The 20,043-nt window shown below is 38.3% G+C and overlaps 1 protein-coding gene across 1 annotated transcript in view; it reads right to left on the bottom strand.

Annotated features, from left to right (window-relative positions):
* The window catches only part of CPED1 (cadherin like and PC-esterase domain containing 1), a 152,007-nt gene that overhangs the window by 26,699 nt on the left and 105,265 nt on the right, over positions 1 to 20,043 (bottom strand). Inside the window, exon 17 of the mRNA XM_063323257.1 lies at positions 1,855 to 1,972. Coding sequence (XP_063179327.1) covers positions 1,855 to 1,972 — 118 coding nt within the window. The remainder of the gene's footprint in view (positions 1 to 1,854; positions 1,973 to 20,043) is intronic.

Below are 20,043 nucleotides of genomic sequence, written 5' to 3'. Positions count from 1 at the left end.
ACAGGAGGTGGTCAGCTCTGCCTTTGGTTAGACCCTGAGCTACTGTCTCTACACTCCATCAAAGGACTAGAAATGAGGCATGAAATTGTGGTTGTACTGACCTGCAAAGCAGACTTCTAAGTTTTGCCATTAATGTCAGAGGAACCAAGGTTTCATCTCTGTCTCTGCTGCTCTGCCTCACCCTCTGACTGTGTCTGCATAAGCAGAAGCTTTTGTCAGCATAGATTGATTTTGCGGTGACGGTACCTCAGTATCCCTACACAACTAAGCTGTTCCCTGGCATAAGAACAGTGTGCAACGCTGCCTTACTTCTGCAGAAATTCTGAGTTTTCTTCTGAGAGGAAGCGACATTGCTTGGCTACTCTGAAAATTTAACTTACTTAAGTAAAAGAGAAGTTGCTGCTTTAGCCGGGAATTTGCAATTGCTCCCATATGTGTTAGGAAAATGTTCACTGCCAAGATTAGGATATCATTTCGTTGTTACAAATTTGGAATGATTTTCCACAAAAAGCCATGCTTTCCAGTTCCAGTTGGAAGTTGTGACATACATTAAAACTATACAGCCACTTGTTGCCAGATACTGCAAACCCCAGACCTAGGCTCATTAGACACCTCTTGGCAATCTTCGCTTCATAAGCAGAAATTATTCTTCCCTGTTTAATATACTTGTCCTTTGAGACTACATCTTCTGAAGCTTGTTTCCATTTTAATTGTGTATATTATTCGCAATAAGGCTGTAAAAGATATTTTATATTCAGCTTCACTTAGCTAGATGCAGTATTCAAAAAAAGTATGTTATGTATCAGGAGAAAACAGATTATCTGCCCCGGAAGGACTCTTCTATGGATTTGGTTTGGGCTTTCTAGTCAGGAACTTTATGTCCTGATATAGTACCTTAGGATGGGTTGTGCTTCTTTATGATTCACCACTTGCTGTGTGATTAAAATATGCTGCTAGATACAATAGTGTCTCCTTTGTGCATTCCCTTCATATAACAAACAATTAATATATGTCTCTGTTTCACATGAAGTGATGTATTCAGGCAGTTCCCACATTCCTTTTACTCTCTATTGATTATTCCATGAGTCTGTGCAAATCTACGGCTGTAAGAAGCTGCTCCTATCTATAGCAAGATAAAAAATACAGTTGTGTTAGTAGACCATACCGGAGTGTTGGGTTATTTTTCATTTGTCCAATAAAAAAATTGAACAAAATTACTTATCGTCTAATCAAGCAACAACTTAAGCTATGAATAAGACTGCATGCCTGAGCAGTCCTGTGGGTTACTCAGATTTGTGAAAGTACACTTGCATAAATCTTCATCCAACTGTGACCTAAACAAGAATACCTGTCCGACGATCTGTTGGCATCTGGGTTCTCACTAAACCAAAGAGATATCTTGATTGTATTGGTTATTGTATAATGTTTTGATTTGATTTTTAAGGTCTAACTATATATATAAACACAAAATTGTGATTTGTTTTTGTGTTTCCAATGTAGAAGTGGAAATATAAAATTCAAACTGTTGTGTTCTTTTTGTAAAGCTAATTTCTACTTTTTAGTAGATAATCCCTTCCATTTAGAATAAAACATTTTTATTTTAAACGGTTTTGATGGAAATATCTCAATGCATTTTAGAGGCTACATGACAATAACACACCCTGATTAGAAACTTATTAAGAAACAAATTGTCACGTAAACTAATTAACCCAATTTTAAACATCTGTAACTGTTACAAATGATTAGTTAAATTTATTGTGCATGGGTTAGTGCACGTCCATAGAAAAGAGGAAACATCCTTTCTAGTTTTACTTTGATGAGTTAATTTTCAGAAAAAGAGGATTAAGTACAAACCTTTTGTGTCTCCAGCTTCACAGGTCTTAAACATCGTCTGTGAAATTGCTGAGAGGTATTCACGAGACAGGGGCTGCAAGCCACAGGATTCCTCTGGACGAATTCGAGAACCACAGTCCTGAATTAAAATGAAATCTGTGAAAACACTGCACCCATCTATATGACTTTAAAATCCTCTTCAAGGACATTTAAAGAGGAGAAAAGTTATTTGGGGTTCGTTCTGCAATTCATTAATGCTTTGCTCTTCAATATATATATTCTAATATGAAATTTAGAATCCTTTTTCCATTCAGACAATGGTTTTGTAATAAATTATCCCAATCCACAGTAAACCTACAAGATACTACATTTGCTAAAGACACAAGAAAATTTATTAAGGCAAACATATATAACATTCATGTAATGTCATGTTGTCTCTACTTATCATACAATCTCTACCTATTTGCCCTCAGCAATGTTGTATGCATATCTGCAGTCATATGGAATATATTTCTGTGATGAAATGCCCCAAATTAGATTCAGGAGATAAAGGTGCATAAAGGAAAAGAGAAAGAAAAACGAAAAATTACAAGGGAAAAATGTTTGAGCTAGTAGAGTGGTTACAAAAACTCATTAGGTGTACTGAAGGAAAGGATTTAATATAAGTATAATATTCTTGTGGGTCTTCATGTGAGATGTAATCCGTAGTGAACCTCAGACACTACCATAATGGTAACATAAAGAATGGATGTATTTGTGTTTAAAAACATCCACCTTTTAATTAATTTTCTTCATAGAAAAGAATCTGTTTCATGTTCTAGTTAAAGAAGAGTTCGCTAAGACCCACAACTAACACAGAAATTTTTTTTCTATGTTTATGCTTGGGTACAGAAATATGAGCTGCTGATTAAATCAACAGAATGTAGTAAAGAACTGGAGGCTGCTAATGCAATGGCATACACTGTAAACACACTTCATAAGGAGCTGAGTTTCTCACATTTTGATAATTTCTAATACATTTTACAGGCATTAGGAGAAACGTATATGAGAATTAATTAATGCTAGATGCCTAAAAAATTAGCAGTAACAATCTGGAATCCCAATGAATCAATTTGAAATTAACTTTCTTAAAATTTGCAAGTGAAAAGCATTATTGGCTTTTAGAAAACTTGAACATTATTCTACATGGAAAGCCAGAAGTGCTGCCAGCTCCCACAAATTTCAGACGAAATATCCTGCTAAATAGTGATTCCTTACTGTAAGTTTTAGTGCATGTGGGTTCTTACATTTTAAGTAACGGGCTACATCAACCTTGTGCCTTACACTTACAATGTTCAAGCATCCACTGACATGCTATAAATGACATCACAGCATTTGTGACATTGGGCAATTCTGGTGATTTTAGACATCTACAGTACATACGGCTGCATGAGTTGCTCATTCTAGTTTTCTTTGATCATTTCAGCAGAGAAATAGCATTCCTGGGACACATTTTGAAGCTGTTTTAGATGTGCACTTCAGGATAAAATGAATCACATCCTAAAAACACCTTTCTCCCTCAACTATAAGAAGAGTTTAGAACAATTCAGAGGCATATACCTACATCAGTTCAGATTTTAAAATTACTTTGAAAAAATACTCCATACTGCATTGCCCAAACCGATGCTATTGCCAGTCGTTTAATCAGAAGTTAGGAGCATCCTGGGGTCAGTGTTAGCTCAAGAAATGGTGTCTGCTATCTCATATTTCTTTGTCTCACCCTCATTTCTGTATTGTGATAAACTCACCAGAACACAATGAGGGTTTTTTTCACCAAAACTGAAAAGCTATAAAACTGGGACTTAAAGTTGTGAAAAAGATCATTTTATGACAAAGGAGAAAATAATATGAAAATTTAACCACGGCAATCATTATTTAATGTGATTTTATTTTTAAATACTCTATGAAAAATGCAGTTGTAGCCCTTTCTGGCTAAACAGAATATTAGCCATGGTAATGTTCAATAATTCAAAATTTGCCTTTTTAAAGAATTGCATATGCTTAGTACTACTAATTAGTTACAAACTACACAAATGGAAACACTTTTACTAGAGTGTGTTATTTCAAGAAGGAGTATTCTTGAAACCAAAAAGAATAATAAAATGTAATTTCTCCAAAATGAAAAAAGAATATTTCATTGGTATTTTCTTCACTGAAGCATGCCAATTTCTATTTTTATTTTCTAAAATGATATTAAAATTAATTTTGAAACTGTCACGTAATATCATTCACTGTTTCTATGAAATCATGGTACATCTAGGATGCTATGCCTAAATTGGACCAATGAGCAAAATGAAAATTATGTCCTAATATTGTCAAGGTGAAACTTGACAGTTAGTAGGATATGTGCCACTGATATAGATGGAGATATGAATCCATCCTGGAATTTAGTAAATACTGGTGGGTCTTGACTATGCAATCAAAAAACAAAGTGAAATAGTTGTCTCACAATTATTCTGATGTCACTAAATTCCATGATGGGGAAAAAAAAAAAGGTAAAAAAAAAATCTTCCCACTGACTTCAAAGGGTTAGGGTCATTTTTGTGCACAAAGAGTCAATGAAATGGTAGATATATGTGGGTTCTTTTGTACAGTTGTCCTGTTCTCTGTCTAATGGTCTATAACTAGGGAAAGCTGTTATGACAAAATGAATGGCATGGTATCTTCTAGTGTTAAACTGTGAGGTTGTCTTGGAGCCTGTGGGTCTGGACACACTGTACAGCTATTTGACAGTATTACTTCAACTAACATTAACATCAGAAAGCTCCTACCTTGCAGTAAAACAATTTGCACAGGACTTCACAAGAAAGCCTGAAATTCCTGAATGTGGTGCCATTGCTCTCAACATAGTGCCATAAAATAACTTAACAGGGATTTTCTTGTTCATACCTCTGCCCAGGGTATGTGTTTAAACAAACAAAACTCAATTTTAATTGCATTCCTTGGACAATATCATTAACAACGGTTTCATGTGGCTGGTTTATTACTAATCACAATCAATCTGCAGGTCAAACTACATCACTCATTCCCTTTGACTTCGTTGTGTTTTCTAAGTACGTAAACCACGAATTTTAAAAGACACTGCTTGCGTTTAATATGTAACCCACATATAAAACTATAGGGTCATGAGAGATTGTGAATCACCGAACTAACCTTATTTGTTTCATCTTTACTTTTGTGGGAGACCAATCCTTTGTCATCATTGATATATTAATAATAACGTGCAAAATGAATCTGCGGCAGCTACAGATTTACTGCAGCTCCACCAATGTACAGCACATTAAGGGCTTTTCTAATTGCCTGCAGATTTTTTTAAAGTTTTCTTCAGGTGCTGCAGTGACATGACATCCTTCTTGCCTTGCCCGAAGACAAAACATCTCGTGATCTTAAGTATGTTTACAAAAGATCACTCGTGGCAAAGCTGAGAGCCAGACACGTAAACTTAAAATGATAGCTCTTGCTCTGTGTCTGTTCTCCCTGCAAACACTAATTTTAAGAAGGCAGACATAAAGGACTAGAATCAAAAGAAAAATTCCCCTGCATTATGTACTTCAGTGCACAGTTAAAATTGACTCTTTATAAGATTGGTTTGGCATTTTGCTAGTAAACTTCCTTTTATCTTTAGAGAAGATTTTCTGGATACCAGCAAATAAAAGAGGACTAAAGCTTTCCTCGTACATCTAGATAGCTTTCAGTCAACATCAGATGACACTTAGATAGCGAACATTTCTGGAGTCCATCTGCCGTATGAAATGAGAATTGTTTTTGTTCTGACCACACTACAGTGTATTTGATTCTTCATAAAGTTTTAGCCTTTAAGAGATCATGCAGATTTTTGAGCCTGCTACTTCACAGTTTTCTCAAATTATTAATATGGAGCTATTAATGCATATGTTCTTTCATATATTTATAGTCTAGGTGCCGGATTTAATAAGAATTTTGTTTGTTTAGCTCAGCTTTCAATAACTGCACTGTATTTCCTCTCATATATTTCTACATATGCATATACATACATAGTTTCACTCGGGTGCACAAAAATACTAAAAAACCCCCACAGTTTTAAAATCATATAGATGTGTGTGTGTGTGTGTGTGTGTATGAGAGAGAGAGAGAGAACCAAAGCATTATAAAGATGATCCACACTAATGCAGCTAACATAATGGAATGAATGTCATATATATAATACCATTGTAGTTGCAGTTATGCTTTAGATTAAGAGATCTAACTTAACTATTAACGGATTTTTAATTGCTGCTGTACCTTTTTACTATGTCCACCCTAACAAAAAAATGATTACTCTGAAATTACAGTAATTGCCTACTGAATAACTCCATAAGCTTCCACCAAACTGGAAGCAGTTAAAAGGAGAGAAGGTAAGAAGCCCCGAACTTTCCTAGGAGAAGTCATATTGAATAGGGACAAACTGTCCCTCTGTGTTTGTTTGAACAGTCAGTGCTCCAGCAGTAACAGAGCACCACATAACAAAAATAAAGTTACTTTTAGGATCTACGGCTGCTGCTATCTGTCAGCTCAAAAAGATATTCTAAAATAGGAAGGTAGGATTTTCAGAATTTTTCTGGAATAATCCAACTCTGTCCATTCCAAGCTGTTGTTAAAACTACCATTTTTAGTGGAAGTAGATTTATGTTAATGAATTGAATAGTTTTGAAACTCCCATGCAGGACGCCTGTATCTAGGCTCTACATTCAGCTTCCTCAGTAAAAGTCTTCTTGCCCGTGTATTAAAATCCCTGGCGATCAATGGGGATGGTGGGCTCAATACCTAGGAAAACAGGCAATTTCTACTTAGGTACTCATGTCTGAAATTGCACCCAGCCCAAACCACTGAAGACTACCCCTACCAGACTAATAAAGGATTAGCGTCTCAGAATGTTTTAAACTAAACAACAAGGGAAATATAACTAAGCTCACAGGAATTCATTTTAGCATTGCATACAACCAACATGCAGTCGAAATCCCACATTTTTTTAACAACCAGAGCCCAAATGTGTCTGGGAACTGGTGGACGAGATAAACCTCTTTCACTAGTTCTTTGCAAAGAAGGGAGGAGACCTTTCCATCCATCGAGCTCTGACCCTGCAGTCCTTCGTCCAGCGTTGCCCATCAGCCTGGCAGGTCACTCAGCCCCCCTCAGGCACCGCAGCCCTGCCTCATCTCATGATGCTGCTGGCGCTGCCGTATTTCTTTTGACAGTTTACATTTTAGACATGGCAGAACAAAGCTTCCTGTGAAAGATGTCATTTTGAACGCTTTTCTGTTGGCCTTTGTAGGCTTTCTGACTTAACTTTATTCGATCTGGTTCTATTTAAGCTGACCCGAGTTTCTCATGAAATCCTTTCATCTCTCTTTAGTCCATCTTTTTCTACTATTTTACACATAACTAAAACTGGATGAAAAGTGATTAAAAATGATGCTATGGAAGGAATTCTAATAAAATTAGTCAAAGAGTGAGCTCATGAAATAGTGAAATTGTATCTTATTTCTCGGGAATAAATTGTGAGCAGATGGATTAGTTCCACTCTATCAACTTTATTAATATGGCAGTAATAAATGAAGGAACAGTTGGCGTATTGACCTCTATTCAACCGTCCCCCTCTGTCCGGCTGCATTATTCAGTGATAGATGAACCTCCAAAGATTCAGAGGTTCAGGCTGTTTCAGTTCAACACCCATATTAACTAGATGGAACTGAAACTCCTGGGTGTACAAAATAGGTCTAGAAAGCTCTCACAAGGAGAGAGCCAGTCTCCCAAGAAATTTCAGTTCACTACTGCTTTTGGCTGGTAAACAATGACTATTATTATTCATCAAGCACTGTCTAAGACATAGATGAAGACATTGCCTACATCAAAAGACACACAAATCCATTAAACAAAGAATATAGGATTAATGGGTTGAACCGATGGAGTAATGTGTCCGTGTGTTGCAGCTATGTTTTAAAGGAAAGGAGCTGCCACCACTGCATTTTGTGGGGAACCTAATGTGTTCCATCTGTAAAATGGGATAATATTTCCCCAATGACCCCGAAGGCACTGTCACAAAAAACACATTAAAAGACTATGAGATGTTCAGTTCCATGGGGATCTGGTAGGGGCTATAAAAACACTTTAGAAAAGGAGTCTGGGCACTCACAGGGTTGGAACATGCAGTGCACAGACATGAGTAGGAGACTGGGGATGATATGAAAAGCTGAGATACTGGCCATATTGTCAAGGCATGGTGGAGACATCAGAGAACAGTTTGAAATGTGGACAAAGTGCAGCCATCAGTTTGAATTGCTTTCAAGTTCTTACTAGCGCTATTCTTGTTGTTGCTACAGTTCTTGTTTTGTCTTAAGAATACAAGCATATCACAAATTGCAGGATTTTTCTCTCTTAATCACAAACCTGTGACGGAAGAATGTCATATCTACACAATATCTTTACTATCTGCTAAAGAGCTTTTGAAAATCCCAGTAGGTGCCTTTCTACAAAGGCAACAGCCTCAAAGACCATATAGATTATATGGGCAAATAAATTTCATCTTGACACTAGAGCAGATGCAAAGTGGCTTCCTCTGTGCTGAGAACACTAACCTCACAGAAAGCTAAGGAACTGTTTGAGAAATGAGCACTACTTATAAAGAGAATATATTGCAAATTTCATACCATTATTTTAATGTTTTTTATGTGTGGAGAAAATAAAAGAATCCCTTCAATCTATGAAGGACTTTGATTCGATTACATTTTGCATCATATTAATATTGCACACGATAGTTTAAAGTTCTGCATTTGTGAACTATAGAACAAAAGTATTCTTGAGGACTAAAAAGAAGGACTCTTAATCTAGCAGAGACTTGTGAATTATGACTCTGAACAGCTCAGAGATGCAGCAGAATTAGTTGAAGTAAGAATGTGAAATCCAACTCCATTAAGAATAAAATATTGTAAACATAAGTTTTGGAAAATATGTCACACTGTACATAAAGATAATTACAGCTTCTTTTTTTTTTTTTTTCAATACTTGAAGCTAACATCTGCATGGATTTTTCATCTGCTTTCTTAGCAAACATGTTTTGCTAACGCAAATAATGATATTTTTTCCCAAGCAAGAACAGTGACAATTTCCAGCTTGTATCCTTTATAAACTAAAAATACAAAGCAAGAAAAAAAGGAATGAAAAGAATTTAGTGTTTCTTCCTCCCTCAAAATGAAGATAAAACAGGAACAAGGAATAGCAGATAAGAAGAGGCTATTTTAGGTTCTGGTGGTTTTTTAGTTTAAAAAGTCAGACAGTAATGTTGACCTGGAGACTTTAAGAGCTGCATCAGTTTTGGATTCCCACCTAGTCCTCCGCTTTCCCCCTCTCTTTTTCCAGTGCAAGCTCTGAATGCGAACTGACTTGAATTTTGCCAAGTCTACTATCTGAAAATGGGGAAAAGCTTGAGAAAACCATGTGCTTTGACAGTGTAAGAAGTAAATATTTTAAATGATAACAAAGGGAATTAATAGGTATTTACGGTTCTCTCTCAATAAAGGGCTGATGTGGCCCTGACTATTTTCCCTGGTAACATAGGTAAAAAATGTACTATATTAACAGGGAAATCCCACAGCCTTGTGGCTATTTTTATGGAGCATTCTTTTCTACCCTCCCATGCTTAGGTTATGTGGCATTCACGGTTCATATTGCAGAGACATCTAGACTCTACACCTTTCTATGTGGAAGAGGCACTTGAGCTCTAGCCTTGTCCCTTTGGTTTTAGACTAAGACCTTTATATCATGGCCACGCTGAACGTAGCAGAACGCCGCAGTCTGAAAAGGTAATCACTACCTGCACAAAGTATGAAAAGGTATGAGAGAAGGAATGAGTTGAGAAGCATTACTCTTCATTCATGAATCCTGAAATTGAAATACTTTGACAATGTATGAAATGCATTGAAAAAACTTATGTTAGCCAAGGACTCGGTCCAGTGAGCTATACATCTACTAAAGCTACTGTTAAAGCTGCTTTTCACAGTAAGCAAGGCTTGCAGATTTGAACTCAGTGTTTCGGGGTGTACCATACCACAAGTACTTCTTTCTCACTTTCAGCACAAAATCCTGTAGACCTTGCAAGAACATCTATTAACTTTATTTAGGGCTTGGGGCATACCGAGGTGGAGACTCCAAGGAGAGACTTAGGATGTTTGTGTCCAATTCACAGCTCTGCCTATTGTTTTCTGCATCAGTTTGGGCAGATGACTTGGATCAGCATCCAACACTATTCACATCTGCAACGTATCATTTCAAAACGCTCACTCAATTGCCACCATTCTCCTAAGTGCCTAAGTTTCTTCTAGTGGGCATAGGCAAACCCACCCATAGCTCAGCAGAACTATGTAAGTCAGCCCCTTTAGCCCTGACAGAGTTCAAAACTCCCTTTGCCAACAGTGCTTGATCTGATAGGTGTTCTCAGGACATGCCACTGGGAGTGTGCATTGCACAAACCATTAACTGGTATTTCCTTGGTAGAACATTTCCCTGTGATATAGTAAAGAGAGTTTAAAGTCCCTCTTGTGACTGATTTGCAGCAGAGATTTCAGTTCAAGCTCCCAGTGTCCTCCCTCCAATAAGTGGGCTATAGGCTTTTCTGGGCAGTTGTGTCTCAGTCTCTCCCAAGGAAGCTGCTTGCATTTGCTTTGCACATACAATTAAATGCTGACTTGTAAAGAGCCTTGAACCTGCCCTGCCCACTGGCTAGATGTGTGTAAAGAACACAGGGTGAAACTGGATGGAGGGAGCACCACCAGGCTCCCTGTTAACTGTTACATGAGAAAGGACTGACTGAAGTAGGTACTTCACTCCCTGAGAGAGCACGTGGCAATTCAAAGGCCAGGCTCTCCTGTAACCCAAGGCTGGATGTGTAACTCCCAGAGTAAAGATACGCTTAAGATAATGTTCCTCTCCGTATATTTTCTGCAGGGCAATACATCCGACTCCCTAATCACTGTGGTGGCTTGTGTAGAATCTTATATTTACAATCTGTACTCTTCTATTTCAAATTTAAAAAAAGGTTATACACAGACGCTTTTTTGTGTGTTCTTTCTTCCCCCAGTTGCATTAGATGTTCTACTCAAAAAAAATAAAAATAAACCTTTCTCTGCAAGCTTTACCTCACTAACACTCCCTACGCAATGCATAAGGAGTCTAGTTACACTGCTTGTGTTTTCCTAGGCCTCAGGATGCTTAAATCTCTCTCTTCCCAACTGATTGCTTGTGATTCTCCCGCACATTCCCTGAACATGAGAAAAGGAATGTAATACTGACTTTTTTTTCAGCAAAATATTCATGATGAATAGCAAGCTGGTGACTGACAAACAGGATGCAAAAGAACTAAGCCCAATTCAACAGGAGCAGTGATTTTTCTTATTTTTTCTTCTTATTAAAAAAAATAATAAAAAATTGGAAAATCAGGATTTCCTTTCTTAGTCTAAATTGAGCTTAAATTGGCCCAAAAGATTGAAAAAGTTTTAGTGAGCCATGGACAGACTGAGAGCAAGATTTAGAGAGCTTTGTTACCTTGGGAAAGTAGTAAAAAACAAAGTTAAGGAAATAATAAATAAATGGACTAAATATATTCATCAAAAAAGCCAGAAAAGTTTATTACTCTACTTATGTTATGTTGGCTGCAGGGTGAATTAAAATGTTTTTTGTTTAAGGAATTGGTGCACACACTGTTTTATACAGAAATTGCTCTCTGTGGCATACTAGGTTTTGGAATACACATCAGAGTCATGTATGGTCTGGGGAACATTGAGGAAGCCACTAATAGAGGCTCAGAAACACCAAGTGGAAGACTTCTGAAATTGTTTTCCCAAACAATGCCAAAAAAACCCAGCGAGTTCCTGCCTTTCATGTAAAGACAGAACCTACATGTGTGCGGAGGCTTCACTCTAATGGAAAGCACGCTTATATCTGGTGGACAACAGGAGGTATTTCCCTTTGTGTATTTACAGTCTGCACTGACGCACATGTTTGAAGAGCCCAAGCACATGGCCAGCTTCGTGCATCCATGCGCTTTGATGTCGGCTGACTTCAATGGTGTCCCAGGGAACACACAGGGCCAGATCCTGGGAGCAGATGTGTTGAAAACCTGAGTCATTCAAGTCCGCTCCCAAGAGTTGAACGAACAGCCTCCTCTTCAAAAAGCAATACTCCGGGTGAATGGACCTGTGCTTGCTCTCCAGTGAGAGTGGCACAGATGGTTTGCCTGCTCAATACCAACTCTGCACTGAAAAATATCACCCAGGTATAGATGGCCAGAGGGATACTGAGGTGTGCCATGGGACCAGAGCTGAGCCTGTGGATGTGCATTCTGTGGAAGGCCACCTCAGCAACTACTGCTCCTCACCTGAGAGGTGCCGAGAAGGAAAGAGGCATGTGAAATAGATGTGCGCGGGTTGCGATGCCCCCACTGAGGGCAGGGACGATCCCTAAAACCCTACGCTTTGCCGGCAGCTCAGTGGGAGGCAGGTCACAGCAGCTGGTAGCCCCATAAGCTGCAGTCTCACCATTTTATACTTGGCTCTCTTTTCAGAGTGGCTTCCGATGAAGGGCCCATCTCTGATAAAGGGTCCACCTCTGAGGCTTTTCTGGCCAAATGTCAGACCCTGCTCTTGTTAAGACATTAAGCAGTTTGTTTAAGTCAGTCAAGAGGCTCAAAGATCTTAGGAGGGTATATTTTTAGAAAGAGAGAGTTTACACAAATCTTTCTAACTGTAACCAGCAAATATTTTATGAAAAAATATATTACTGATGTAAAGTGTAGAGCCTTGTTGCATACACAAAGAAATGTGAGGGCTAAACCTAAGAATGTATAAATGACACTAGAGAAAGTCTCTGTGCAAATGCCCAGGACATCTCCATTCCACACTATCCATAACTCATACTGAAGCTACTTATATTCAGAAGGTAGTGTAGCTATGGCAGTGCAGAAGGGAATACGATGGCTTTTACTCTACATGTATGAAAGAGAGGGAGAGAATGTGAAGATTTAAGAAGTGGTGGGGTTTTTTTCTTCTTTCTTCCTCTTGAGTTAAAAGCTTCAGTAAAAATACGATACTTAAAAGGAAATCAATCAACATCACTCGAGATTAAAGTTTCTTGGACAATGCACAAAATTATGTCTACCAAAACAGAAAAGATAAATGTATTTTTAGACAGTATCTGGTTATCATTTATACTTCCCTTTTACCACAGTGGCTTACGATGAAAAGAAGGAAGTAATGAAGGACTGATTTGTCTTAGAAAATCAATCCATATTTCATTCAAAAGAATGTTTGAGTTAGAATGTTTTCCTTGCTGTCTAATAATAATAGCTATGTCCAGCACTAAATTTTACATATCCCCAGATATTCATTTAACATACACAGCTGGGAGACAGAAGTAAGACAGGCAAATCTGTTTTCCTAGAACACCTACAAATCTGGCCATGTAGTAATTTATTTTCTAAGATATAATGGGGTCAAAATTGACTCTAATGAATTTGCAGCACACTTGCTGCTATAATCACAGAAGTGAATTTCACGGATTTTTATTAATCATGATCTTTTTCAAAAGATGCTGATTAAAGGTTTGCCTTCTGGTGCATAGCAGACTGAAAATGCAGCCTCCTTACAGCTTGATGGCTTACTGAGGAGCAGACTGCATGCAGGTAGCTTTCACACATGGGCAGAAACAGATTGCATGCAGTTAGTGCCAAATGAGCAGATTGAAGTTAGAATTCACCCGCTTTCTCCAACAGCCTGCTCGCAGTAATTTACTACTGTGTGTCCTTTTCATTCAGCTAAAGTAATCAAGCAGCCACTAGTTGAACAGGGCCCCCCTCACGAAAACCAACTAATTACTTCTGAAAACTGAATAATGTGCTTAGTGACAATGTTTCTTTTACTGCATGAGGCATGATAAAGGACGCTGAGCTGAAGCCTTGCTTTGGTCAATACTGAGATGACATTAGCACAGAGATGAAGCACGGTGAAAACAGAAAAAAACCACTTTAAAATCAAAATTAAGGCTCCCTCAACAATATATTAAGACATTTAATTACAGCTTATTAATCACCCAAGTTCTCCTGACCTACACAAATAGTTTTACACAGCAATTTACTCGCCCTAATAGACAAACGTCTGGAAGATTTCTGTGACTCACTTCAGGTCTGGGGAGCAATGAGGAGGCAGATAATTCAGCCAGTGCAGCACTACAAACATAACTGAATCAAAATGACTCAGGTTGTTCCCCCCAGAATGTCAGAAACATGTTAACTACTGTTTTTCTTCCAAGGAGAGAGGCTGCACTTGGATCTGGGCAATGTTCCAGGCCCAGGTGGTGACCCAACCTACACTCGCCAAGATTCAGCACTTCAAAGAAATAACTCTGGATAGAGCTAAGGACTCCTCCACCTTTCGTATGTATTTTGAGTCATCCTATGAGGCATTTTATGTTTAACTTTCTTGTGTCCACTAATAAAATCAATTGCTGTAAATTCAGGCTTCTAGAGATGTGGAACAAGTTTTTCCTTCAGCAATCACATGTTGTAGCAAACCCTCCCACATAACAACTCACATCATTGTTTTCCTGACTGATAGGACTATTTGATTACAGGCAATGCCCTCTGAGCAGCTCTGAAACCATGGATTGAATATTATCTTATTGTTTAAATATTTTTGCCTAGACGGATGAACAGTCTAGCTGATGGATTGCTCTTAGCCTGCCCATACTCCTGGTTGTTAACCACCTATTTTTCATCTTCCTACTCTACCTAGGTAAGATACTGGATAACTTGCAATAGGAACTTCACTCAGAGTGTTTTCCCAGTAGTAACACAGAAAAACCCCTACAAATCCTGAACCAAACACACAGCTTATATTCCCTCCAGCGCAAGCTCTCTTCCACATGGTAAAGGGTGGCCAGAACTTAAGGTGGACACCGACACCCTGGCCTTACTGCAGACTTGGCTGTTGTGAAAAACTAAAACATTTCCAGTTCAGATCAGGCTTAGAGGATGTACTACAGACAAAAGGACTGAGATAATGGAAGGGACCTATTCCAGCAAATATTAGGTTACAGTATATTATGATATAGCATACATTAGATACCATTATATACAGTATACTGTAATCTATATTAGATACATGATAGTAATTTAACAAAGGTTAAATTAAGTATTAGTGCAAGGATGTTGTCATTTTGCTTTTACTTCTCTTTAATTCCCTCCTTCCAAATCCTTTCTACAGCCTTTTTATCATTTGACAACAGTAGAGATTGTCTAAACTTTATAGTCTTTTTTTATAGCAATACACAGATGTGGAGTAATCTTGGTGTGCCGACTCTACCATGCTGATCTTTACCCTCCAGCTGCTAATACCCCTGTGTCTTATAAAAATGGCAGTTCTGCATGACTGAATCAGGGGAGGATACTTCTAGGGAAGTATTTCTGTTTGATAACTTATTATTTCTTTTCAGTTATTTTCTTTTCATATTTCTAACATGAAGAACAGAGTGAGAAAGCTTGAGGGAAGATCAGAAGGAGGAAAGGGAAAAGAGAAGGATATGGGCTAAGTAAATGGTAAATGAGTTTCTTAAGGTACGTGGCTGTCTAGATGTGCCATGTTATGACAACTGAATAGAATTGCTTAAATAATTTTTTGCAATTGCTAAAAAATATTAGGAAATACTTCAAAAGACCTCTATTTTGCAATATTAAACTTGCCTTCTATTGTGTTGAAAGCATTACATAGGAGGAAACAACTCAAGATTAGACTGCTAGTCTAAAAGAACCATATTGCTATTTTCATATAGAGTACACTAAAAAATCACACAGCAGATAAATTCTAGCTTACAATTTTGCACTGCAAAATGTCCATACAAAGACTGATCTTAATGGACCACCACGCTGAGATTATGGTGATTAAATAACCTCCTCCTTCTAGACTGATGAACTTCAGCATCTAGCATACTGGGGAATGCAAACGTACGCAGGTCCAACAAATGACCTCAATGCAGCTAAGAAAACCCGGACACACAGAGGCACCAAATGGTCTTCATGTTGCCAAGTTCAATGGCTTGGGAATGCCTTTGCTCTCTCCTGGCAAACCAGTATAAACCCCTTCACTGTATCAGAGCATGAAAGTGAAGCTCCATGTAAATGAGACTTGGATGTGCTGGAAGGCATCTCTTGTAAAGCAAAAATGCTGTCTCAGTCCTCTTCTGCTTTTCTCACCCTCCGCTAACTGACTGAAGTTGGGAAGTTAGTTCTGGGTTAGAGCCAAACAAAAGAGGTGCTATCATTATTTACGAGCGCTGGTGGTCCACTGGCAGTGTGCCGTTCATAACCAGTTTTTACAAGAAGTTGGACATTTCCCAAGATATTTTTTTTTCCCCTGTCTTCTAATTGACCTCAGTGGCAGCTGTTGAATGCAATTATCGCAAAGGTCCACAAGGCTAACGAGTACCTCTCCACAGCAAATACAATGAGTTCCAAAAGTAATCTCTATCCTTTCACAATGCTTAATAGTGAATGCCTCAAATGCCAGGAGCTAACGCAAGGTGTAAGTGCCCCAAATACTCATTTTTGTACCCTACCAGATACAGCTTACATACATAATTTTTTTCCAACAGAGCAACTCTTCAGATCTGGTTGTCCTTCTTCCTGAAGTACAAGCTCCTTACCCTAAGCTCTCCTCACACAGAGAGTAATGGTATCAAAAAAATACAATGTCAAATCATGATATACTGTCAGAAAAATGACGGAGCGAAAGCATGATGATCATAACTTTATAGCGATTTTATCTGGAATAACTTGCCACTTGCAACATCCACATGTGCAGTGTTTAAGGAGTTGTCTGACCACATGTTTTTGCTCCACATCTGTCAACTAAGAGCAGAGATCTGTTTGCACAGTGTAGTGCTCTGGAACATTATGATACTCCCACAAGTATTTCTGGTTTATAAAGCAAGAAATGGGTTACCTTCAGGCTGTGGTATGTTCATCTGTGTTTTATAAGTTACGTTGTAGCACTCTTCATATTTTCTAAATTATATTAGTTACTTCAGATGACAAATGATAGAATTTCAAAATGAAAAGGCACTTCTATCATTAATATAAAATAAAATATATAGTTTTGAATCTTTCACATCATAATGATTTGCCACAGTCAAAGAGCACATCTGATTTGTTTTATTCCTCTCAAAAATGTGTATTTCTTCCATACAGTTCACAGAATCACAGAGTCACAAAATCATTCATTGGAAAGACCTTAGGAGGTCTCTAATCTAACCTCTTCTTCCATGCAGACTCAGCTATGATATCAGACCAGGTTGCTCAGGTTGCTTTGTCTATTCTGCATCCTCAGAAAACCTCCAGTCTGCATCACTTGACTGTCCTCAAAGTGAGACATGTTCCCAGCCAGAACTGTCCTGTTTCAATTTGTGACCATCAGCTTTTGTTCTGCTGTGCATCTCTTCCATAAAGAGCCTGGCTCCCTCTTCTTGGCAACCTCCTCTTAGATATTGGAAGGCTGCTATTAACTCTCCCTGAAACCTGCACTCTGGGTTAAAAAAGACCCCTCAGCCTCTTCTCAGAAGGTAAGTGCTGAAGACTAAATGTGCCCTAAGGGCTCTTTATGCTGTAGCTTGGCATGCACACAACCACCTGAGACCTGACGGTGCTGAGATTCAAGTTAGAAGTAGGTATTCACCTCTAAATTTGTCAGCAGAGGCTGTTTAGTAAATATTCTGGGAATTTATATGCCAGACTAAGACCAGTGGAAAACACAGATAAGAGAACTCTGTAATCTCTAAGAGCCTAATGAGTAGTGCTGACATGTAGGAGATGCAAGTTCAAATCCTTTACATACTGATTGATGGGAGTTCAGTTAGTGGTTTAAGTGAAAAATCTCCAGTGGGATAACCAGGAATTAACCCTAAAGTAAGGGTTTGTCCAGCATGAGGATTCTACTTCACTTTAGGCAACTGTTTCCTAGATTAAAAAAAAAAAACACAACAAACAATAAAAGTATTTTTACTATGAGCTGTAAATAGAGTTCCTAATTTAACCAGCTGCACTATACTTGTGATGAAGTTTTATTCGAATGATTGCAAGTTTGACAAGTCCTCTATTTGATGTTACTAGTATTTTAACTCCTACTTAGATAATTTGCAGCTTCAACTAAACAAGGAGCTGTAATTTAGCATTTACATGGAGTTTACAATTAAGTCTGGTTATCAGTCACAGTTCCGGTGTATAAAGACAAGATATTTTTAGCAATACAGAACTCAAAATATGTATTCATTTATATCAGCTTCTGATATAAATCAGAAGCTTCTGATATTCTGATATCAGCTTCATTAGGGGAATGGACACGGTAGCTCCATTTGCAGAACAACCTTTACAAGTATTTTATAATTTTCTAAGTTGTGTAGTATGACACCAAATGCGATTTATTAGAAACTAGCAATAGCACGAACCATTACAAAAACATAAACTAAGAAAAATCTATTGCAAATATATCTGCAGTTACAGCAAAGGGCTTAGCAGCCAGTCACTACAACCAAAGTGTCCTGAAAAATAAGAGTATCAAACAAAAATGTCTCGCTCCATTTTAAAACATGGCCCAGTAAATTAATCAACAGCCTGTGGACGGAAAGCTACGTGTGGCAGCTGTGCAGATAACAGAGGGGTAGGCTCTTTGACTGTCTTTCTACTCCCCAGAATTGCTTGCTCCAGGCAATCATCTCTAAGGAGTAACTAAACAACAGTATTTCTTTGGTTTAATAGATCTGATTCCTTTAGCAGGACAGAGAGCTGAGATGTGACAGAAATTCCCAGTTCTGTGGCAGGAGATGGAGCAAGCAGACAGGGTAAGATTCTGTTCTCGCTAAGCACAAGCATACGGTTCCCATTTACACCTTCCTGCTTTAGGTTCACAAGTTTAAGGTTGAGCACTCATATCAACGCTGGGTTGAGAAAAAAATACTCAGCATTGCCCAGGAACAGCTACTTCCATCCCTGCAATTGCTGAATGTTATACAGGCACAGAGACTTTTTTCTGTAGTATCTTTACTGTAAGAGCGCCCTTTCACAGATCATAGCTAGGAAACTCGCAGGTCTTTTCTGAAGCTGCAAGACAGTCTGCAAAAATTGTGGAAAGCCAGAGAACAAACTCAGCAAATGTCTTCTGTCTCATCATCACCTAAACTAGACTTCTGGTTTTAAAGTGATCATGATCTCTGAGAAGGAGAAGAATAAGGTTGCTATTGACTTTGAGAAGAGCTGTTTTCTGTAATGTCTGGATGGCGTGGGTTAGGTTCTCCAGCTCACTCCCTGGAGGATTGCCTTTCTCCATTCACTTTACTGAGGACTCTGAAGGACTAATGCTCTAGCTTAGGCATCTGAGAGAGATGCTCTGATTTGGACAGGGATGAACACCTCTCGCTAATTTGTTCAGGGGATCTTCAAACACACTACAGACGTAGGGAACTGAGATAAATATGGACATATTTAGGATGACACTGAAATCCAAAGCTGTCTTAAATTTTTTACCTATAACATTTTATGACAGAGACTATCTATTGACACAAGAGTATTGTATCATTCATATCTTGGCAAGTAAATTGATGCTTTGGCCCATGTGCCTGTTTAAAGGTGTCCTGTAAGTTATTAAGACAGCAGATGAAGCCATCTTTAGTGAAATGATAGAGAGTAGCAGCTCCAGAAGTTGATTCGGAGTATGCCAAAGCTAATAGCTTTCTGGAGGAACCAGAATAGTGCTCATTTGCCACTAAGGGCACTTACTGTAAGTATCCCCTGACACAGATGCTCCCATGAAGAGTTAATGTGAAATCAATGCTCCTACCAAGAGGAATGGAATTAATCCAGGTCCTTGTCACGACAAATTATGTTTTCAAGCTTCTTAAAGCCCAGCACTTGCTCAGCAAGTGAGAGGGTCAAAACCACATACAAAATTAAGTGCATGATGTGCTCTTTACATCTTGATGAACACCTACCCCTAAGACTTAGACACCATCCATTTCTTTCTTCTTTCCAGGAAGACAACTTTTTCAGATGATCCTTACCTCTTTTCAAGCTTGGTATTTATAGTTTAAGGAACACTTTTGAAAGAGCCCAGATTGACAGCT

The sequence above is a fragment of the Chroicocephalus ridibundus genome, chromosome 1 (genome assembly GCF_963924245.1).
Source record: "Chroicocephalus ridibundus chromosome 1, bChrRid1.1, whole genome shotgun sequence".
NCBI classification, from domain to species: domain Eukaryota; kingdom Metazoa; phylum Chordata; class Aves; order Charadriiformes; family Laridae; genus Chroicocephalus; species Chroicocephalus ridibundus.
The sequence above is the reverse complement of the archived record's forward strand: the minus strand, read 5'-3'. Positions and strand labels throughout refer to the sequence as shown.